This window comes from Palaemon carinicauda, chromosome 37 (assembly GCF_036898095.1).
Source record: "Palaemon carinicauda isolate YSFRI2023 chromosome 37, ASM3689809v2, whole genome shotgun sequence".
Taxonomy (NCBI): Eukaryota; Metazoa; Arthropoda; class Malacostraca; order Decapoda; family Palaemonidae; genus Palaemon; species Palaemon carinicauda.
The window spans coordinates 42,629,603-42,654,292 of NC_090761.1; the positions used below are offsets into that span (position 1 = coordinate 42,629,603).

The following is a 24,690-nucleotide window of genomic DNA, read 5'->3' on the forward strand; positions in this document are numbered from 1 at the left end:
TATGTAAAATTCAAAGCACATTCAATAAGGGTTCATATAGTATAAAAACCCTTAATTTGACTTCCGAGGATGTTTTGATGTTTACTGAAGATAATTATTCATAGGTGAAGGAAGTATCAATTCTTTTTGTCAGTGGCATTTCTCATGAAGGGATAACCCTCACTTATAGTGGCACTTGACATAATTTCTGCTGTAGTGGATATTGTTACAAGGAATTATGGTTGATAATACCATTCTGCCTTTACATTTTGTAATAAACTTTTCTCCAAAATGTGTCGATTGTAATGGCCAAGATATGCTGTTTTTTTTTTTTCTAGTAATCTAGAATGTTACTTGTGTTGAAAATATTAGCATGAACATAAATGTACATACAATTCTTTGTTAGAAGATTGTAGAGGCTAGAATAAAACACCAACTAATGAAATGCTTATTTTTATTTTTTTACGCTATGATGATAATGTTTCTAGAGCATTTTATTCACCAATTGGTAAAATTCTTATAGTTTTTTTGGGTCAAGCTATGGTTTTTTTTTTTTTTTTTTCTTTTTTTTTTTTTTTTTTTTACTTTGTAGGCTCAATTTCTCTCAAGTTTTGTTCCCTAGCAATTATCCTTACTTGTTGCATTACAAACACTGTTTTTCAATATTAATCTTACCCGATGATCATGTAGCTGTCAACTCTGTTGCCCGACAGAAATCTACGGTCGGGATACGCCAGCGATCGCTATACAGGTGGGGGTGTACACAACAGCGCCATCTGTGAGCAGGTACTCAAGTACTTCTTGTCAACAAGAACTCAATTTTTCCTCTGTCGTGCCACCGGCTAGACCTACTTGGATACGCTGTTGATTCTGGAGTTATTGTTCACGATTTGGTGATGTATTTGCTCTAGAGTTTAGCCTTCGCTATTCAGGAAGCTTTATCATTAGCTTAGCAAGTTTTTGGAATTAATTTGATTTAATTATGGTGACGAAGAGAGTATGAACTCTCTTTCACTTTTAAATGGCCGACCCTTCCCTTAGACGGAAGTGTTGGTGTCGAAGAGAGTATAGACTCTCTTTCTTAATTTTGCTTAACAAAGTTATAGATTTATTTTATATCTCTCCGCCTTTTATAGGCCTCTTCGATTAACTTCCTTTTATTATAAACTTATAAAAATTAATTTTTATGTTTGTTTATATGCGACCTTTCCTAATAGTAGGCGGTCATTACTTGGAACCGAAGTTAATTAACATTGAGCCCGTCATATCGTTTTTCCTGTTAAGATTTTATGCTATTTTAATTTTAATGTTTTTGAAAGAATTTCTTTGATAGTCTCGTACTGTTTTCAAAGTTGAACTAACGTTTTGTTTGGCTCCGCAGTTGTTGACGTTCAGAACGTTCAACTTGCGCTCTATCGTTACGATAGAGAGAGAGTATTCACGGTTTCACGTTGCAGTAAGATATAGGTAGTAGGTTGGCCAGGGCACCAGCCACCCGTTGAGATACTACCGCTAGAGAGTTATGGGGTCTTTTGACTGGCCAGACAGTACTACATTGGATCCTCCTCTCTGGTTACGGTTCATTTTCCCTTTGCCTACATACACACTGAATAGTCTGGCATATTCTTTACATATTCTCCTCTATCCTCATACACCTGACAACACAGATTACCAAACAATTCTTCATCACCCAAGGGGTTACTGCACTGTAATTGTTCAGTGCCACTTTCCTCTTGGTAAGGGTAGAAGAGACTCTTTAGCTATGGTAAGCAGCTCTTCTAGGAGAAGGACACTCCAAAATCAAACCACTGTTCTCTAGTCTTGGGTAGTGCCATAGCCTCTGTACCATGGCCTTTCACTGTCTTGGGTTAGAGTTCTCTTGCTTGAGGGTACACTCGAGCACACTCTCCTATCTTATATCTCTTCCTCTTGTTTTGTTAAAGTTTTTATAGTTTATATAGGAGATATTTATTGTTGTTACTCTTCTTAGAATATTTTGTTTTCCTTTTTTCCTTTCCGCACTGAGCTATTTTCCCTGTTGGAGCCCCTGGGCTTATAGCATACTGCTTTTCCAACTAGGGTTGTAGCTTAGTAAGTAATAATAATAATAATAATAATAAACCGATTCTAGCGTTTTGTTCATTCTTTCTTAGCTTAAATGGTTTTAATTCTAATAAAGGAACTTTTTATTTGGGAAACCTTTCAGTTTTTTTTCCTTTAACAAATAATAGGTTTTAACGATATATATAATTGGGCTCATCTCTCAGGTTCTAAGTCAAGAGAGAGAGAGAGAGAGATAGAGACGGAGGGAGAGAGAGAGGAGGATAAACGTTTCGTTCAAGCGGGTAACGTTGTTATCGTTTTTGCTCTTCTCCCTAGTCTCTTTAGGGGAAGAAGGTAAAACGTTTCTAGAGTTTTATTCTTGTTCCCAGGCTTTATGCGGTGAGAGATTTTAAACGTAGTTTATTTGATCTAGTGTTTAGTCTCTTTTCCAGCCACTGAATTCTTTATCTTTCATTATGTTTTTCTGTTACATTGTAATACTGTTTTCGCAATTACTAACTTTTAATGAAGGATAGGATTGCGTGTTTCAGGTACAAACCACTTAAAGTTTCGAGTTCAGTGAAATAAGTGCAAACAGAAAATCAAAAGTGATAAAGTGATAAGCGCAAAGTGTTACAGTGTTGCGTTCGAGGGTTCGTCTGTTCGTGCCAGTTGTTCGCCTAGTCTGGGACCTCTTACAAGCTCCCAAGCCCAGGGGAGAAGTAATGTCGAAGGACTTATGTATTCATCAGGCCTTGATCGACGAACAGACGTTTCCCTCCGTGGTTTCGGGTGTATCTACACACGTTGCCGACGTGATCACCCCACCCACACAAAGACGAGAGAGCCCATTTATTCCTCGTCTGCGGAAGAGGTTTCTCGCAGAAACCATGGACCAAATCTTGCAGCTTTTAAGTGCAAGTCGGTCCCTTCCGCGCAAGTCCAACGGCCTAGGTGTAGCCACTGGGTCAGTTCGGACTTGCTGCAGTACGACAACTGCACACCTCCCAGAGAGGCAAGGTGGTACCGCAACAGGCAGTAACTCCGTCTGTTCCCGCACCAGCTGTTTTAGACCCTCAGTCACAACGGACAGTAGCTCCGTTTGTTGTTGTCTTTCATAGACCCTAGTGGTCCATGCTGCAGACTATACAGTCTCAGCTTGCTCCTTCATACAGGAGTATCATGCTGGAAGGTTGACAATGCAGCCTGTTAACCTACAACCCGCCGAGGTTGTGCGCTCAGCAGATACTGCGGCTGCCTGCTCCCACCCTCCACCTGTGAGAGCTCCACCTCCGATGCGCAGTCCACCCTGCCAGACGCATGTTCTTGCTGCGCCTCCTGCTTTCATGCGTGAGCTGCCGCATCGGGAGTTGCCGGGTTCCAGCACTATGCGGCAACCTCCTCAACCCATGAGGCAGGAGCCTCATGCTATGCGGCATCCTCCTCAACCCATGAGGCAGGAGCCTCATGCTATGCGGCATCCTCCTCAACCCATGAGGCAGGAGCCTCATGCTATGCGGCAACCTCCTCAACCCATGAGGCAGGAGCCTCATGCTATGCGGCATCCTCCTCAACACATGAGGCAGGAGCCTCATGCTATGCGGCATCCTCCTCAACCCATGAGGCAGGAGCCTCATGCTATGAGGAGCCTCATGCTATGCGGCATCCTCCTCAACCCATGAGGCAGGAGCCTCATGCTATGCGGCAACCTCCTCAACCCATGAGGCAGGAGCCTCATGCTATGCGGCATCCTCCTCAACCCATGCGGCATGAGCCTCATCCCATGCAGCATGAGCCTCATCCCATGCAGCATGAGCCTCATACCATGCAGCATGAGCCTCATCCCATGCAGCATAAGCCGCATGCCATGCAACATGCTCTGCATACCTTACAGCATGCTCTACATACAGCATGCTCTGCATACCTTACAGCATGCTCTGCTTACCTTACAGCATGCTCTGCATACCTTACAGCATGCTCTGCATACAGCATGCTCTGCATACCTTACAGCATGCTCTGCATACCTTACAGCATGCTCTGCATACAGCATGCTCTGCATTCCTTACAGCATGCTCTGCATACCTTACAACATGCTCTGCATTCCTTACAGCATGCTCTGCATACAGCATGCTCTGCATACCTTACAGCATGCTCTGCATACCTTACAGCATGCTCTGCATACCTTACAGCATGCTCTGCATACCTTACCGCATGCTCCTCAATCACACATCTTTGGTTGTTGCCAACTCACAAGACTGTCAAGCAGTTTCATAACGTTGCCTTCTGGTCTGCTGCTTTTGCACCAGTGAAACCCTCACTGAGAGAACTTAGCTTTTCTCGGATATGGTTCCTGTAGATGAGAAAGTGCTATTCTCCCTCCTTCTGATATTCCCTTGAGGACTCTGTCATTTGGAGAGGAGCCTTAAGCTGCTTAGCCTCCTATGGACTTTTATTTAAGCATAACATGCTTCCAGGGAGGGTAATGGTTCCGCTTCAGTCGCTAACCCCGTCTGTTGCCACACCTGCTCCCATAGTCCTTGAGCTTTGTTGCAAGACATGCAGTCCAAGCTTAGTCCTTGTTAGAGGATTTTTGTTTACGGAGTCAGGGTGTCACTGGGAAGACGTTCAACAACCAGCAGAGGTGACTTGTTGTGACGCAGTGCGGCAACCTCAGCAACCCGATAAGGAGTTGTCTGTACTACCCAGACAGTCTAGACAGTTTCGGGTTGTCGCTGTACTTCCTCGCTTCCCCATGGTTGACAGTTCACAGACTGTGCAGCAGTACCATGATCTTGTGTCCGGCTCCGTCAGACGACTGGCTTTTAAGAGCTCCCACAAGTCGTCGCTGTCTGGAGAATCTCAGATGGACTATGGATCTGACCAAGGAACTGGGCCTCCTGGTCAATTTAGAGGAGTCCCAGCTCGTCCCATCCCAGACCATTGTCTACCTGGGTATGGAGCTTCAGAGTCGAGCTTTTCGGGCTTTTCCGTCGGCCCCAAGGATCTACCAAGCCCTAGAATGCATCCAGAGCATGCTGAGAAGGAACCGATGCTCAGTCAGGTAGTGGATGAGTCTAACAGGGACACTTTCATCGCTGGCTCTGTTCATCGAGTTAGGGAGACTCCACCTCCGCCCCCTTCAGTATCATCTAGCTGCTCACTGGATCAAGGACATGACGCTAGAGACGGTCTCAGTTCCTGTTTCCGAAGAGATGAGGTCTACTCTAACGTGGTGAAAGAACAGCTTTCTTCTCAAGGAAGGTCTACCTTTGGCTGTTCAGAAACCCGACCGCCGTCTCTTCTCGGACGCATCAGACACGGGCTGGGGTGCGACTTTGGACGGACAGGAATGCTCGGGAACATGGAATCAGGAGCAAAGGACACTTCACATCAATTGCAAGGAGCTGTTGGCGGTTCATCTGGCCTTGATAAACTTTAAGTCCCTCCAGCTTAACAAGGTGGTGGAGGTGGACTCCGACAACACCACAGCCTTGGCTTACATCTCCAAGCAGGGAGGGACTCATTCGAGGAAGTTGTTCTAGATCGCAAGGGACCTCCTCATCTGGTCAAAAGATCGAAAGCTCACGCTGGTAACGAGGTTCATTCAGGGCAATATGAATGTCATGGCAGATCGCCTCAGCCGGAAGGGTCAGGTCATCCCCACAGAGTGGACCCTTCACAAGAATGTTTGCAGCAGACTTTGGGCCCTGTGGGGTCAGCCAACCATAGATCTGTTCGCTACCTCGATAACCTAGAGGCTCCCGTTGTATTGTTCTCCGATTCCAGACCCAGCAGCAGTTCACGTGGATGCTTTTCTGCTGGATTGGTCCCATCTCGACCTGTATGCATTCCCGCCGTTCAAGATTGTCAACAGGGTACTTCAGAAGTTCGCCTCTCGCAAAGGGACACGGCTGACGTTGGTTGCTCCCCTCTGGCCCGCGAGAGAATGGTTCATAGAGGTACTGCAATGGCTGGTCGACATTCCCAGGACTCTTCCTCTAGGAGTGGACCTTATACGTCAACCTCACGTAAAGAAGGTACACCCAAACCTCCACGCTCTTCGTCTGACTGCCTTCAGACTATCGAAAGACTCTCAGAGCTAGAGGCTTTTCGAAGGAGGCAGCCAGAGCGATTGCCAGAGCAAGGAGGACATCCACTCTCAGAGTCTATCAGTCTAAATGGGAAGTCTTCCGAAGCTGGTACAAGGCCAATGCAGTTTCCTCAACCAGTACCACTGTAACCCAGATTGCTGACTTCCTATTACATCTAAGGAAAGTAAGATCCCTTTCAGCTCCTACGATCAAGGGTTACAGAAGTATGTTGGCAGCGGTTTTCCGCCACAGAGGCTTGGATCTTTCCACCAACAAAGATCTACAGGACCTCCTTAGGTCTTTTGAGACCTCAAAGGAACGTCGGTTGTCCACTCCAGGCTGGAATCTAGACGTGGTCCTAAGGTTCCTTATGTCATCAAGATTTGAACCTCTCCAATCAGCCTCTTTTAAGGACCTCACATTAAAAACTCTTTTCCTCGTGTGCTTGGCAACAGCTAAAAGAGTAAGTGAGATCCACGCCTTCAGCAGGAACATAGTTTTCACATCTGAAACGGCTACATGTTCCTTGCAGCTCGGTTTTTTGCTAAAACGAGCTTCCTTCACGTCCTTGGCCTAAGTCGTTCGAGATCCCAAGCCTGTCCAACTTGGTGGGGAACGAACTGGAGAGAGTACTTTGCCCAGTTAGAGCTCTTAGGTACTATCTAAAAAGGTCATAACCTTTACGAGGACAATCAGAAGCCTTATGGTGTGCTATCAAGAAGCCTTCTCTTCCAATGTCTAAGAACTCAGTTTCTTACTAAATCAGGCTTCTGATTAGGGAAGCACATTCTCATCTGAAGGAAGAAGACCTTGCTTTGCTGAAGGTAAGGACACATGAAGTGAGAGCTGTGGCTACTTCAGTGGCCTTCAAACAGAACCGTTCTCTGCAGAGTGTTATGGATGCAACCTATTGGAGAAGCAAGTCAGTGTTCGCATCATTCTATCTCAAAGATGTCCAGTCTCTTTACGAGAACTGCTACACCCTGGGACCATTCGTAGCAACGAATGCAGTAGTAGGTGGGGGCTCAGCCACTACATTCCCATAATCCCATAACCTTTTTAACCTTTCTCTTGAATACTTTTTATGGGTTGTACGGTCGGCTAAGAAGCCTTCCACATCCTTGTTGATTTGGCGGGTGGTCAATTCTTTCTTGAGAAGCGCCGAGGTTAAAGGTTGTGATGAGGTCCTTTAGTATGGGTTGCAGCCCTTTATACTTCAGCACCTAAGAGTCGTTCAGCATCCTAAGAGGACCGCTACGCTCAGTAAGGAAGACGTACTTAATAAAGGCAGAGTAATGGTTCAAGTCGTCTTCCTTACCAGGTACTTATTTATTTTATGTTATTTTTGAATAACTAATAAAATGAAATACGGGATACTTAGCTTCTTTGTTAACATGTATGCTGGTCTCCACCCACCACCCTGGGTGTGAATCAGCTACATGATCATCGGGTAAGATTAATATTGAAAAATGTTATTTTCATTAGTAAAATAAATTTTTGAATATACTTACCCGATGATCATGAATTTAAGGACCCACCCTTCCTCCCCATAGAGAACCAGTGGACCGAGGAGAAAATTGAGTTCTTGTTGACAAGAAGTACTTGAGTACCTGCTCACAGATGGCGCTGTTGTGTACACCCCCACCTGTATAGCGATCGCTGGCGTATCCCGACCGTAGATTTCTGTCGGGCAACAGAGTTGACAGCTACATGATCATCGGGTAAGTATATTCAAAAATTTATTTTACTAATGAAAATAACATTTTGTTCTGTAACTGGAATACAAACCACGCTATTTAATAGGGGTATTACTTTTGGCGTAGCTGAAATGACGAGCCATTAATTTTTAACGAGGGATTACTACCCACACCGCTAGTTAGCAGGGGTAGGGGAGGGTAGCTTGTTCCCCCCCCCCCCCCCCACACACCTGTGCTTGAGCTCACTTTGCTCTCGGCTCGGATGGTGGTCGGACGTGTCCACTCTCATCCTCGCTGTTATTTGGCAGCCATTTAATTGCTTTTGTCTTTTCTTTTTCTAGTTCTGTATATGTGAAGTTGGCCTCTGCGATCATGCGCACCTGCCCTGGGTTTCCCGACCACCCCTGTGGAACATTCATGTCGGCGGTCGAGACTGATCCTCACGCCCTTTGTCCTTCTTGTAGGGCCAACGGTGTGATAGTAACAACAAGTGTAGTGAGTGTAGGGAGTGGTCTACCTCCCAGTGGGAGAGGTTTTCGCGACCACGGAAGAAGAAGTCCAAACGGGATATTTCTCCTTCGAAGGTTGCTACGAAAGGAGAAAAACCCAAGGCCTCTTCTTCCATTGCCCAAACCTCCTCCGAAGCTCCCACTCGGTCGGTCTCTTTCGAGAGACCGTCGAGTGGTAGCGTAGACTGATGTATTGTTTACCAACCTCGGGACTCGAGAGATGACATTGCTTCCCTTAGCGAAGCAGCTCCACCTCTCTCCCCGGGGTAGGATATGTCACTAACCTCCCTTTTCCAGCTTTGGTCCTCCTTGGGGCTTACGGGTTTGCCCTCCAAGGAGGTTTTGCTTAACTACATCCGATTGGGTGCCGCTGTCAAGCATTCGTCGTCACTGTCAGAGGTTGATCCTCTGTCTCTTGTCGACGTTGTGGTGTCAGAGGTATCCAATGCGGTATCACCCATCATCTCTTCCACTCCAAACTCTCTCTTCCACTCCAAACTCTACGGTAGCTGACTAGTTTCTCCCGTTCCTGTTCAACCTACGAGGGAGAAACTTAAGTCCATCGTCAGTCTCTCCTGCTAGTGTTTCTCGCCCTCGGGGGAGTTCACTTACAGAGACTCCTCTTCGGAGGACTGCTGGAGGTCAGCTTTCTGATCCAACAGCCCCCAGAGGGCGCATTCGTCGGAAGGCGAGCGGTGAGGAGGTGCCTCTTTGGTTCAACATCTTTGATGCAGTCCCCCACAGAGGAGCCTCTAGACCAATCATCCATCACTGCTCCTGCATTGATCCTGGACCTCTCTGCAGATCATTCGTGAACTCCATCAGTGGAAGGTCGTCCTTTTAAAGGACACGTCAACCTTCCACCCGACAGACCTGCCGTCTCCATTTCTACATGGGCCTAACAAGGCTCCACCTAAGCACGCTGTTGCGCGCTAACAACATACGCGCTATGCGCCCACGAGACCTGATGATTGCTCTTTAGTAGCTCGTCAGGCCCCATCACTACGCGCGGATTTTCACCATAAACCTAACATAGGACATCAAGAGCATACACGCAAACACTCCAACAAGAACATAGCTCCATCACGCACTATGTGCGCCCTCATGCACATATGCGCCCACGTTCTCCTGCACGCCAGGTCTTGTCTGCGCGCCCTGCGCAAACTGCGCCCACAGTCTCCTACGCGCCCGCGCCCATCTGTGCGCCAACACTCACCTGCACACAAACGACCTGCGCGACATCAACCTCCTGCGCAATGGCACTCTCCTGCTCGCCAACGCTCCCCTACGCGCCAGTACTCTCCTGCGCACCAACATTCTCCTCCCCGCGCTCATATGCGCCCAACATCTGACTCTCCTGCACGCCATGCTGCGCACCACCTTATGCACCAGGTAAAACCTGCGTGCCAATTGTCAATGGATAGCAGGACTTCCGGGAAGTCAGCAATGCTGCCTTCTTCCAGGCGCCAACCAGTACCAACGCGCCAGTGCTCACCTGCGCTCCAGCCTTCTCCTGCCCGCATCCCTAAGGATACGCCCCGCGCACACGCGCCCATCCTCTCCTAGGGATGTGCACCAACATTCTCTCGCGCTCCCGCGTGCCCCACACGATTCCACTGCCCGCCCGCGCGCTAGAGAACTTTCTTATGCGTTCGCGCGCCTGACGGCCAGCAGAGATGCGCGCGAACACTCTCCCGCGTACCCGTGCGCGAATACTCTCCTGCGCGCGAGCCCCGATATTCTCCCTCACGCGAGCGCCATTATTCTCCCTCGCGCAAGCGTCAATATCCTCCCGCGCTCGAGACTACTGAACAACGTACGGCAAGGTCTCCATCGCCTCATTCCCCTCCCCGCAAGCACATACCACCGTGCATTGTAGGGGAAGGGAAACTTCCAGAGGGGTCCAGGATCCCAAAGCTACCATAGGCAAACCCACCAATGGTAGTAACTCCTCCCAGGGATCCTTCAATCCCTTTCCCTTCAAAGGGTATGTCTGACAGCGCATCTGTCAGCCAACAGCCCTGGTTCGTTGCCCTGATCAGAGAGCCGTAGCTCAGGCTTTCAAGCCCGTCCTCTCTGAATTGGGACACAGAACCATGGCTTCTTCTACCCCTTTGAAGAGGAAGAGAGGAGTTCCAGACACGGTCACTTCCTCAAGGGCGAAAGTGACTCCACGCAGACCTTCGAGGCAGGTTCCTTCTTTACCTCAGACTGCCTCTCCTTCCCTTTCGGATGAAGATTTCCCATCCCCAAGGGAATCCTGGGAAGAGAGACTTTCCCCCATCGCACCAATTGGGGAAACCTCTCTTCGCGCCGAGGGGTCTACTCAGTCGGGGATCGAAAGGAACATGCCACCCTCGTCAATGTTGGAATCCTATATCCTTCTCAGGAAGGAATCTAAGGACTCCAAAACATTGCCGAAGTCCTCTACTAGGAATAGGATGGAGCTAGATGGCCACTCAGGGAATGTCCGTGACTCTCCCCAAGATGAGCCTTTGGGCATAGAAGGAGACTTCGCTGCAAGTCCTACAGCAGGAGGAGACCAGCAAGAGTCAGAACATGCGTTTTGGCAAGTTCTGATTCTAATGAGGGCTCGCAACGGGTTTTCCGACCCAGAGATCCCTCCTCGAGAGGACAAGGACATGGTCTTGGACCGTGTCTTTGGTACTCAGAAACCCTCTAAGTCCAGTGCAGCCCTGCCCTGGTCTCAGGGGGTTAAGAGTACCAGGGACAAGCTCTCACAACAGCTCTCCGAGATTAGTCCTCCTCCAACCGTTCCGGTGCCACCAATAAGCTCCTCCCACCTCCTCGCGTACAGCAGAGGAGTTACTTCGAGATCCTAGAGGAGCCTTGTTTAGCTCTTCCTCTTCACCACTCGCTGGAAGAGCTAACCAGGGGAGTCCCTCTTGAGACTCTTCAACAGGCAGGTCTCATTCTCGGCAGCCGAGATCCTCAACCAGGAGAAAGTTGCGAAGTGTGCTATGCAAGTTCGATATCTGGTTGGGGGACCTTAGGTATCCTGATACGTTCTGAGGACTTCTCTATGGAACGTACCAGGAAAGCTATGGAAACCTTTCTTCTCTCAGGTACTCGCACGATCGAGTTTCTGACCCACCAAATCTCGAACTTGTGGGCAAATACCATCCTGAAACAATGGTATGCAGTAGCTTAGAGATGCCATCAGAAGGTCCCTAGCACCGAAATCAATAGGCACAGAAATTCCTCCCTAAGGATGTGGAACATGCCGCTGAGAGGTGGAGGAAGTCTCATCCAGACTCCCTCCTTCATAGGGCTTTAACATCCAAGCCCTATAAGCCTCCAGCACCACAGCAGTCCCGTCCAGTCAAGACCACTACGACGACAACAGCACCGAAGACCTTGGTGTCTAAGCCCTTTCCTTTAAAAGAAAGGAAAGGCAAAAAGTCCTCCAGGGGAGACAAGAATCCTAGAGGGAGCAGCCGAGGCTGCAAACGCTAGGATAGGCAGTCCCCCTGCATCTTCACCAGTGGGGGGATGCCTACAAAGTTGTTCAAACAGGTGGAAGCAACTCGGGGCTGATTCCTGGACAATCTTCGTGATCAGTCTAGGATATCGCGTCCTGTTCATAACATCTCTACCTCCCCTGACGACGAATCCAGTGTCATTGAACTTCCTTGCCATGGGATCGGCAGGGGGGCAAGCCCTTCGGGCAGAAGTCCAGATCCCGTTGAAGAAGGGCACTCTCCAAGAGGTCCTCGACGGATCCCCAGGCTTCTTCAGTCGACTCTTTCTTGTAAAGAAGGCGTCTGGAGGTTGGAGACCAGTCATCGACCTCTCAGCTCTGAACAAGTTTGTCAAACAAACTCCGTTCAGCATGGAGACCGCAGACACGGTTAGACTAGCAGTAAAACCGCAAGACTTCATGTGCACACTGGATCTAAAGGATGCGTACTTCCAGAGCCCAGTCCATCCGTCTTCAAGGAAGTAATTAAGATTCAGCCTAGACAACAGAAAGTACCAGTTCAAGGTGATGTGCTTCGGTCTCTCCACAGCACCACAAGTCTTCACCAGAGTGTTTACCCTAGTATCATCTTGGGCACACAGGATTTGCATCCGTCTCCTCCGTTATCTGGACAACTGGTTAATCCTAGCAGACTCGGTGTCCACCCTTCTTCAACACCGAGACAAACTTCTGAGACTTTGCCAAGATCTGGGGATCATGGTAAATCTCGAGAAGTCTTCCCTGCTTCCCACTCAAAGACTGGTATACCTAGGCATGATTATAGACACCACTCTCCACAAAGCCTTCCCATCAGACGACAGGATAGTTGGGCTGAGGATGGTCGCAAGACCTTTTCTCAGACGAGAAAAATTCCAGCCCAATCGTGGTTACGTCTTCTCGGTCACCTTTCATCGCTGGCCCGTCTAGTTCCCAATGGCCGCCTCAGGATGAGATCCTTCCAGTGGCGATTCAAGTCCCGTTGGAATCAAGCATACGACTCCCCGGACATCCACATCCCCATGGGACCTGTGGAAATGACGGATCTCCATTGGTGGGTGGCAGACGAGAACCTATGAAAAGGAGTGGATCTTCTCGTCCTCCCCCCGGATTTGATGCTGTTTTCGGACGCTTCAAAAAAAAAAAAGGGAGGGGGGGGTTACGTGCTGCACCACACAACCTCAGGCCTCTGGTCAGAGTCAGAAAAGTACCTCCACATAAATCTCGTAGAGATGAAGGCTGTCTTTCTAGCCCTTCAACAGTTGCAACATTACCTGGCAAGTCACTCTGTGGTGGTGATGAGCGACAACACCACAGTAGTGGCCTTCATCAACAAACAAGGAGGTACTTTTTCGCAGCAAGTATCCCATCTAGCAGTAGAGATACTGAGATGGGCCGAAAAACTCTCGATATCGCTATCGACACCCTTCATTCCAGGCAAGAGCAATGTGCTCGCCGACAACCTGAGTAGAGCATCTCAGATAGTGAGTACTGAGTGGTCTTTGGATCATCTAGTAGCCAACAAAGTCCTGACTTTGTGTGGTGCTCCGATTGTGGACCTCTTCGCAACGGCCCTGAACTTCAGGCTCCCGCTGTAATGTTCCCCAGTTCCAGACCCCAAGGCTCTCTGGCAAGATGCTTTCCAACAACGGTGGGACAACATCGACGTTTACGCCTTTCCCCTGTTCTGTCTGATGAGGGTACTCAACAAGACCAGAACATCGGTCAATCTTTCAATGACCCTCATAGATCCGCTATGGCATCACGCAGAATGGTTCCCGGACCTTCTGCAACTCCTAACGGAGCCACCAAGAGAACTCCATCCACGACACAATCTACTCAAACAACCACATGCCAACATCTTCCACAAAGCCGTAGGTTTACTACGGCTTCACGCCTGGAGACTATCCAGCATCTCCTCTCTGAGAGAGGATTTTCGCAACAAGTTGCCATCAGGATGTCTGGACACCTGCGAAAGTCTTCAGCAGCAGTCTACCAGGCAAAGTGGAAAGTCTTCTGTGTTTGTTGTCATGGAAGGGGTATCTCTCCACTCGATGCCACTATTCCAACAATAGCGGAGTTCCTCGTGTATTTGCGTGAAGAAATGCGCCTTTCAGTCTCGGAAGTGAAAGGCTATCGCTCAGCCTTAAGTCTCGCCTTCAGGCTGAAAGGAATGGACATTTCTCATCACTAGAACTTTTCTCTACTCATATGTAGTTATGAACTTACCTGCCCTCAGTCGGAAGTGAGACCTCCCCATGGAAAGTGGTTCGAGTTCTCAGGTCTCTTAAGAGACCTCCCTATGAAGCATTACACCAGGCATCAGATCGCCACCTAACCTGGAAGACGTGTTCCTGCTAGCTTTGGTCTCGGCCAAGCGAGTCAGCGAACTTCATGGTCTCTCGTATGACATTGCCCATTCAAGAGGATGGGGGGAGGTAATGTTCAGCTTCGTCTGTGAGTTTACTGCTAAAACTCAGAATCGAGGAGTAGCAGATCCTCGATTCGACTCCTTCCGGATTTCTAGTCTCCGTACTGTAACAGATGACCCAGACCATCTCTTACTATGCCCAGTAAGGAGCTTGAGGCTGTACCTCAAAAGAACAGCCGTATCCTGTCCTTGTGTGCCAGCACTATACGTCAGCACAGGAAGGACTAAGAGGAGGGTCACCAAGAACACCTTCTCTGCATGGATTCGCAGGGTCATTGACCTGGCACTGAATCCAGACCCTCTTCCGTCACGTCGCCCCAGAGCACATGATGTCAGACGCATAGCTACGTCCCTGGCCTTCGAAAGAAATTTTTTCAGTGACGCAGGTTTTTCAAGCTGGGATGTGGAAACGTCAAATAACGTTCACATCTCACTACCTGCAAGACGTGACCCACAGGAGATTCGATACGTTCTTTATCGGTCCTGTGGGGGCTGCACAACAACTGGTTTAAAACTTCAAGCTCCTTATTGGACAAGTAGCAGAAGGTTGAGGGCATTGTTACCCAGTTTTGGTCTGCATGAATGAAAAGGTTTGACTGGCCCTTATTCTTTTCTTCATCATCCCCTCTCTTGGGGAAAGCTGCATCCTGGGTTCTCTGCATAGCTGACCTCAAACCACTGCAGGTAAACCATGCTCCCTGTGTTCCTAGTATTAAGATTAATACTGTTACGTCCCCATACCCTGACGAGGTGGTATTGGGAAAGTCCTAGTCTACAAGTTTCCATCTAACGAACTTCAGAACAACTTTCTAAGACGAGACACACTTCTTCATACCTTCACACACAGCTTGCGTAGGCCGCAGACCTTGCGTAGCAAGGTTTTAGCGAGGTGCAGGGACTCTTTATTTCTTGGGTGCTTACACACTCAAATAAGGAGTCCCCGGGCAAAGCCAAAAGCCAGACTGGCTGGAACGTCCACCCTTCCTAATGGGTGAGTCGCCCCTATTAAATAGCGTGGTTTATATTCCAGTTACGGAACAAATGACAAATTTGTAGATAATTTGTATTTATTCTAACTATATAAACCTTAGCTATTTAACCAAACTTACCCGCCAGCCCTATTCCCCTTGAAGTCCTACCTCCAAGGAAAGTGAGCTCAAGTACAGGCGTGTGAGAGGGGGGGGTAGCAAGCTACCCTCCCCTACCCCCACTAACTAGCGGTGTGGGTAGTAAACCCTTGTTAAAAATTAATGGCTCGTCATTTCAGCTGCGCCGAAAGTATCACCCTTATTAAATAACTAAGGTTTGTATAGTTAGGAAAAATACATATCTATGAATTTGTCATAGTTTCTACTTTGTTTAAAGTAAGTTGTTGACTATAATCTTCATTACTTTTCCATCTCTCAACAATTACACCTTTTTGAGATGAGGCTGATGATGATTGTCTTATAAATATAAGTCAAGACATGCAGTTAGTGTATTGGAATTCTTCAACAATATTCCAGTAATTGTAAAACAGATATCTGAAGCCCTGTACTGTATTACTAATACAGTACAATCATCTCTGTAGATTTAGTAAGTCTTACACAAACAGCCCATAGTTTTTTGTCAGTATCAGATTATATTTTTTCAAAATAGAGAAAACCTTTGAGGCAAAGATAACAATATGACAATTTGTCCTAAATTGTATTTTTCATAGCTATACAAACCAGTAATTATTTAATATAGGAATTCGGTTCAGCTCAGCTGAAACAGCCAAAGAGAAAGAAAACCAGGCAGTTGTGCTGATTAATTAGCTGTCGGTATGGGGCGGAGCTTAGCTTCTCTTCCCCCCCCCCCCCCCCCCACTGCCAGCCTGCTTTCCTCATTCAAATGCTTTATTCTCAATGTGGAACATGAGAGGGGTGGTAGAGGCGGGCAGTTATATTAAATGATTACGAGCTTATCTCTGCGAAGAAAGACTAGGAAGTCTATGATCTGAGTCAGAAAGGCTCTGACTGGAGAGATAACCCTTCCACTACATCAATCACAGAAACCAACCACTTCCCCTGGTAGACAGGAGGAGGATCTTCTAAGGTACCCTGACATCTCTCTCGCAGCGAGTCGCAAAAAGCCTCGCGTTCTGAGGAGATGCTGGATAATCTCCACGCATGAAGTCTGAGCGACTGCACTGCCTGGTGGTACCTGTTCGACAAGGGTTGTCAAAAGAGATTGGGCCAGTGTGGTAGCTATCTCAGTGCCTCAACCATGAGCGACAACAGATCTAGAAACCACTTCATGTGTGGCCATAGTGGAGCAATTAGAGTCATCCTGAGTCCTGGAGTTACTAGGACCTGGGACAGGACTGCTCATAGCAAGCATAAAGGGGGGGAAACGTGTAGCAATCCAGTAAATCCCAAGGATGTTGCATTGCGTCCTCGAACGTAGCTGCGGGATCTGGTACTGGAGAGCAAAACACGGGAAGCTTGGCGTTGTGCCGTGTTGTGAAAGGTCGATGCATGGTTCTCCCCAGATGTCGAGTACTCGACTTGCGACCCAAGGGTGAAGAGACCATTCTGCCCCAATTACCTGGTTTCTGCAACTTAGGGCGTCTGCTAGAACATTTCTCTTGCCTGGAATGTACCTGACTGACAAGGTTACGTGTTAACTCTCTGCCCACAGAAACACCTGCCTCGTCAACTGATGCAAGGGATGTGAGAGCATGCCCCCTCGCTTGTTGACGTGCGCGACCACGAACGTGTTGTCGCTCATCAGCACTACTGAGTGCTCTCTCAAACGGGCCTGGAAATGAAAGAGTGCTCTCGAGACTGCCATCATTTCCAGCACATTGATGTGCAAGTGTTTCTTCTCTTACGACCACACACCTGACACGACCAAGTCGTCCAGGTGTGCACCCTAACCTTCCGTGGATGCGTCTGTGAACAGACGGAACTGAGGTGGAGGAGGGTTTATGAGAAAACCCTCTCATGAGGTTCTCCTCGTTTAGCCACCAAAGGAGATCCTCCCTTACCTCGCGTTCCATAAGGACCGGACGAGAGGGAGGATCGGTGGCAGCCGACCACTGGTCCTTCAGACACCACTGAAGGGAGCGGAGATGGATCAGCCCGAAAGGAACGAGCTTCTCCAGCGAGGAGAGGTGACCTAGAAGAGCTTGCCACTGGAGGCCTGGAAGTTGTTCCTGCGACAGGAACGGCTGCGCAACCTCTCGGAGTCTGCTGATCCGTTCTTCCCTCGTGAGCTGCTGCCGAGTCGATCAGCATTCCCAGATACTTCACCTTCATGTTGGGAATGAGGTTCAACTTCTCGCAGTTCACCACGATCCCCAGATCGCGACAAACTGCCAGAAGTGAGTCTCGATCCTGAATCAACTGCTCCTGTGAGGGAGCGATTATCACCCAATCGTCGAGGTACATCAGTAGGCGGATGCCCCTCGAGTGGGCCCAAGCTGTTACCGTCGTGAACACTCGGGGAGACGTGCACAGTCCGAAACACAGGACTTTGAACTGGTACATCGTGCCCTGGATGGTGAATCGGAGGTACTTTCTAGACGACCGATGAACTGGTACTTGAAAGTACGCGTCCTTCAAGTCTATCGAAAGCATGAAGTCGTACTGCCTGATGGCTAACAGCACAGTGCGAACTGTTAGCATCTTAAACCCAGTTTGCTGAACAAACTTGTTCAATGGCGAAAGGTCGATGATCGGTCTCCAACCTCCTGTCGCCTTCTCGACAAGGAAGACATGACAGTACAACCCTGGTGACTGATCGTGTACGACTTGTAGCACATCCTTCTTCAATATTTATGTGGCCTACTGAAAGTGAGGAGTTCTCGGATCTGACCGTTCATTTGATCCAGGGCTACCTGGTATCATCCAACCATGGCAGCTACAAAGGTCTTGACCCTTGAGGAGCACCAAAGTGCCAACCAAATGTCCGAGAACCCATCTAATGCTGGCGCCATGAGTGCAGGCACACTCCGACTCTTGAGATTTCTGCTTCCGTTGGTACTTGGCACAAGAATCCAGAGTATCCTCATATCACTCAAGGGATAAAGGTCTGGCTAGTTGCTCAGGAGATTCCCTACCCCCCCCTACACGAATAACTATTTTTTACCAAGGATAGAACTAGCAATGTAACTAGGGGCTGCAAAGAACCAGGCCAGTTGCCAATGGGGGAAAGAAAGATCTTTAGCAATAATCAAACCCTTCCTTTTGTTATTTATGGTGGAGAGTAAGCAGCAGACCTTTACTATAAGCATAGACCCCTATCACCTCATCAACCAACCCATGGCGGCCAGCCATTTTCGTCAAGTCTGGATATCAAAGTATCAAAAAAGAGGGAAGGGAGTAGCACTCACCTGTACAGATAGAAAATGTATAGTAGGGCACCCAAGCTTCTCCAACACCTTGGAAATAGCAAGAGAATGCAGCCCTGCATGGGCCTTTGCATCTCTGGCCAGCCTGGCTATCAGGATAGTCAAGCCAGCCATCCAGACCTCCCAAAAACAGGGTCATGGTCCCCGGGAACTACATGCCAATGAAAAGTGCATTGCCCAGCATGGAGCCATACATATTTGACCAGCCTGGCTACCAGGGTAGTTAGGTCAGAATCCAGGTATCCAGCCAAAGAGGCCATGGTTCCACAACTGCAGTACTACCTGTAGCTATCCACCTCCCCCGAAAAGAGGCAAGTTCCTTTAGAGCCCTATTCTTACGACTATGACTAGCCTTCTGGGAATATTTCTTCCTCCTCTTGGAAGAATGTTCAGAATCTAAATCAAGAAGGGAAGAGCAGGTAGAGAAGGAGTGAACTTGCTTCTACCTTCTACCAACTTTCCTATCTGGTTATGAAAGCAGAGAAATCTTCCGAGTAACCATTGATGACAAAACTCCCAAGAGGAAAACCACAGGGGTTGCTCTAAAAGGATCCACAACTCTGGGAGTTAATGTTTCAAAGAAAGCTGTATGCAATCTCACTGGCAATGCACTCGCATATGTAGGTACTGTAGTAGATTGGCCAGGGCACCAGATACCCATTGTGATACTACCGCTAGAGAGTTATGGCGTCCTTTGAATGGCCAGACAGTATTACATTGGATCCCACTCTCTGATTGCAGCTCATTTTTCCTTTGCCTACATATACTCCAAATAGTCTGGCCTATTCTTTTCACATACTCCTCTGTCCTCATACACCTGGCAACACTGAGATTACCAAACAATTCTTTTTCGCTCAAAGGATTAACTACGGCAATGTAATTGTTCAATGGCTACTTTCCTCTTGATAAGGGTAGAAGAGACTCTAGCTGTGGCAAGCAACTCTTATAGCGGAAGGTCCCTCCAAAATCAAACCAATTTTATCTAGTCTTGCATAGTGCCATAGCCTCTGTGCCGGTGTCTTCCACTGTCTTGGGGTAGAGTTCTCTTGCTTGAGGGTAAACTCAAGCACACTATTCTATCTATTTTCTCTTTTGTTATTTTGAATTTTTTATAGTTTATATATTTGTTGTTATTATTCCTAAACTTCTCTTGTTGTATTTTTCCTTTCCTCGCTGAGCTATTATTCCTGTTGGAGCCCTTGGGCTTATAGCATCCTGCTTTTCCAACTAGGGTTGTAGCTTGGCAAGTAATAATAATAATAATAATAATTGCTACTTTGTTTCATCATTAGCATGAAGCCAAAACCAACCATTTACTCTAAAAGGTATGAGAAAAGGTTCAACAGCATGGGACAGGACACAACAGTACTAATGTACTCATTCTGGCTGAAGACTAATGTGAAGTCTTTGATAGGAGAGTGGGGTGAGCTACTCGTCTAGGCTCGCCACCCATTATCAACTACATTGTTAACAATTCAAATGGCCATTCCAGTTCTGCTAAAGACTTTCCTATTTTAAAGGATAAAAGGTTGCATATGCAGAGAACTAAATATTGATTTGGATGGGGGAAATATAAGCGGGTCCGTAGGCCTGTTCATAACCTCTACTGAAGGTATGACCACTGAGCATTGATAAAGGCCGAGATGGGCGGTCGATATGCATAATATTGAAGACCCAGTTAAGGAGCCTCTGCAAAGGAGGTATTGTCCTTCAGGCCAATAACATCTTTTCTTTGGTATTTATCTAAATCTTCAAAGACCAATTCCTTGTCCTAGTTAAAGTAAAAGTGGGGGTCGAGAGCCACCAGAGGTTTTCCTAACTAAGAATAAACTAATGCATCACAAAAAGAAAATCACTTGTAAATCGGTGATTGTTATAAATTATTTAACTTGATAAACTTGGATAAGTTAACCTAGCCTAAAATAAGTAAAAGTAAATATGCAAAAATTAGGCACCACATAAGGAGAATAAGTTGAAATCGTAGACTGCTTTAAGTTAATTCACTTAGAAAAGAACAAATTATAACATTGTAGTTATAGTAAGCATCTGTTGCAAGTCATGTCTTGCTTTATGAAGTAAACTAAGAAATATTTCATAAAACCAAATCAACTACGTACTAATAGTGTAATTAATGAATCAAAAAGGTATAATAAATCCTAAAGGCTAAATTCATGGAGAGTGACACAAAAGTGATGATGATGTCACTAAGCGACATGGTAAAAATGAGCCTCAGGTCTCAATGTGGGTAGTAGCTCCTCTGCACTATGCTTAGAATAAATTGGTGAGTTTAGGAGCTGTTCTGTAGAAGGGGTGCATTTTATGAATAACAGCTTTATGTGAACGACCTTTTTTAAATACCGACACTTATTTTGCAGTTAGGTACTCTTAGGTTAAGTATTGACTAAGTGAATGATGACACTATATTTTTAAAACATATTCCGCGGTTGATGATTATCCGTTGTTACCATTTTAAATGTACTGTATTGTAAATGATTTTCTGTATTCTTGTACTATATTAAAACAGTTATCACATTTATCTCTTACCAGATCGAAGTTAGGACGCCGGAGTCGACACACATCCGGAGGAAGTCATCCAAACACACTCTCTGTCCCCACCAAATGAAACTTGGACAATCTACAAAAGAACCTCTATCAGTTATTTCAAGAGCCTATGATGATATTTACAATTTCGTAAACATCATTTCTCTGGTATCTACAATAATTGTAAACCTAAGTTACTGAAGAGGATTTTTGTCTAAATTTTGTGTATATGTGTATGAAAAAAAAAAAGATGAAAATAATCACACGCATTCCTTTAATAGGACGAGTGCCTAAGTAAGATCTTCCTGTTCCCAAAGAAGATGTTACTACTGGCCTGAGATTTACTTTTCATCATTTCATAGTACTGATAAACAATCTACTCGCCAGGCCCCCATTAGGCAAGATATTTTTAAATACCCCTCCCTTACAGTAAGTAGGAGTACATGAATTTGACATAATTATCTCATTTAGCAGAAACAGTATGCCTCAGTTTTATGGGTTATTGTTGTCTGTTATTAGTTCCATATGTTCAAAGAGAGAATATAGCTGTCTGTATTATATGATTAAGAAGACAATACTGTATTATGTACATGAGCTATAGAGGTCTACTGCAAATCACCCCAATATTCTATAGCAGTATAACTTGTGTTCCTTCCGAATGTTATTGATATCACAATGAAGAGGACAACTTGAGAGAAAAGACAGTTATGTCCCATGTGCTTGCCTATCGCTTCTACTTATAACAAGGGCTCTTAATACTGCACTCTGTTGCAGTCGTCACTACAGATAGTTATCTCATTAGCCTTGCAGGATATATCGAAGAGTCTATTTAGTTTACCATGAGAACTCTATTTTGAGTTATTTGTAAAAAAAAAAATTATATATATATGTATACATAAAGACAAAGACTGGTAGCATTTTGACAAGTATATGGGAGCTCTTGATTTTGTTGCTCACATGATGACAATTTCTGAAGGGGGTTGAATCTCTATGCTCATCTCTCTGAGACATCATCTTCAACCTATTTTTAATAGGAGTAATCGATGGCATACACTTCCTCCAGTATGGAGATTTTGTATGCCATAGGCAGTTTCCTGAAAGGAGCTGTTGTATGCCTTATATTTGATCTTGAAGCTAGAATTGCTCTGTCATACACAATTAATCAGTATCAGTACAGAACCATCACATGAACATACTATGTCCCTGTGGTCTGCTGTGCGCTACATCTCATCAATATATTGTGCATTGTTTGCTTAAATGAAAGCAGATGCCACTCAAACCTAAAGAAAAGCTTCCTACTTTGGACATCCAGTAATGTTATTTATTCTTTGGCACCTCCATTCAATGTTAATTGGATGGAATATTTTGGAAAGGCTTTGATTAGTAGGAGGAACAGTTCCATGTAGGCACAATATGTACAATTATTACATGTGTACATTAACTCAAACCCCTCTTCGTGGAGAAAACATTCCATGGACTAGGCCTAGCAACTAACTTGTGAATATAAAACCAAAAGACTAAAGTTGTGATACTATATATATATACTGTATATCTAGATGATTTTTAAATAAGTAAAGCTGGATTGTATCTTTAATTAGGATGAGTTCAGAGCAGCATCTCTCATTGCTTACATCATTTATTTAGTTTTAAAAAGTGTAATTGGAATGTGATTGAAAAATTCCTGGTGAGAAATTGTACAGTATAGTAACCATGCTGCCTGTAGTTACAGTACGATTATATAAAGTACCATTGGATCTTTCATTCTATAGGAAGTAAATGACTACCAACTAAACAGAATAGATGATGTTCCATGTAAACAGTGTCTTTTATGAGAGCTGGTTAAAACCCTGAAGGTACATCATGAATCTCTAGCTTGTAGTCTTAAAGAATATGAACAAACCTTTGGCTTCATGACAGCAGCCTATCCTGGTTACTGGATGGTGCACAAATGGCCCAGTAGCTTATGAGCATTCAATTGCTAATGTGAAATTGCACTCTGAAAATATAATTTTATAGGTAAAAATTTTATAAATTAACTGTACATTTTTCATAACTGCCATGGTGTAAAATACATTCAGGTATATAAGTAAGTATTCAGCCCAGCTTAAGTCATCAGTACATCTCGTAACCCAATTCACACATCCTACAAAAATATTCAATTAAACACATCAATAATCAGCTAACTGAACAAAAGTTAAACTGAAAACCCCCACATGAGGTTTTTGGTTAGTACAGTACAGTACAGTATGTAGCTCTGATGAACCTCTGTGATATCCAATGGCCCAGCTCTCAAGTCTGTGTCTTGCCAAGCAGGGTAAACGACAAAAATTTTATATTCTAGAGTCATTAGGTATTTCATGAAATAGCCTTTAAACCAATCATTCTTTCCTGATCACAACTCAGTGAAAATAAATAAAAAACAATTGAACAATTATAAAGTCCATGGCTGATCCCTACCAACACTTGTACTTGGTTTTTTCTTCAACAAGTTTTCTTCCTTGTTTTCCCCCTAATAGAAAATTGTCAGGTGTTTCTAACCATCAAAAGAAGGTTGCGTGCTGCTGGAGTAAGGTTTGGTGACTGAAAATTTAAACCAAAGATGTTAGGAGATAGAATAAGCGTAATTTTATCCTAGTCACTTGCATCACCATTACACACTATAGTTTATAAGTTCATCATCAGAATTTTCATATTTTGTTTAAATCTATCTGTTCATAAGAGAGTTTAAAAAAATTTTATATTTATGGTTGAGAATGAATTAAAAAATGGTTGTCCTACAGCTTGTTCAGCTGTCATATATTATGGCTACAAATAAGGACAGTCATCAAATTTGTAAGTTGAATTTTTATTTTGGAAAATTATTGTTTATTATCAATAACTAGTGTTATTATGTTATCATAGACTATATCTCAATTATTTATGAAACTCACTGTAAAGCTTGATGTTTAAACAAGATATGGCCAAATGTAAGAATTTAAAAGGTGTTTTATTATCCTATAATAAGATGTCCTACATAAGTGCATTTTTCAGCGACACAAATTTCTATATTTCCCTTACAGAAAAAGTATCCTATATTACAAAAATATCTGATATACGATGGAATGTAATAATTTATTTCCTTCAAGCATGAACATTAGGAAAATTGTATAACAAAGTTTTAAAATAATTTGTATTTTCCTGCCCAAACTGTACAAACCTAAGTTCTTTAATAGAAGTATGGTTTCAACGAAGGCTAGAACAGCTGTTTACACTTGACAAGGTAGTTAATTACTGATGGGGGGGGGGGGGGGAATTCCTGCACACCTGCCACTCCGCTAGACACTTGCTTTTGACTCTCGGTTTAGGACTTGCACAGTGGTTGAGGGGAAGTGCAACTTGAAAACTTTAAGAACAGATGGTTTGTATACTTTTTTAGTTTGTTCCTACATGAATACAATTCAACATGTTTTAACAGGAGACTCATCCTTAAGTGGAGGAAGTCTCTAGAAATCAAAAACCAGCTAGTTTAACTTTCCTGTCAACCCATTAATAGCCCGAGCATGGAGA

At 45.3% G+C, this 24,690-nt stretch overlaps 1 protein-coding gene across 16 annotated transcripts in view; it reads left to right on the top strand.

The window, feature by feature from the left end:
• Positions 1-22,809, top strand: part of unc-104 (kinesin family member unc-104) — a 348,954-nt gene extending 326,145 nt beyond the window's left edge. For all 16 annotated transcript variants that reach the window (XM_068361054.1, XM_068361056.1, XM_068361058.1 and 13 more), the window contains one exon: positions 21,151-22,809. In XM_068361054.1, coding sequence (XP_068217155.1) covers positions 21,151-21,226 — 76 coding nt within the window. In that variant the 3' untranslated portion in view covers positions 21,227-22,809. The remainder of the gene's footprint in view (positions 1-21,150) is intronic.
• Positions 22,810-24,690: the final 1,881 nt, after the last annotated feature.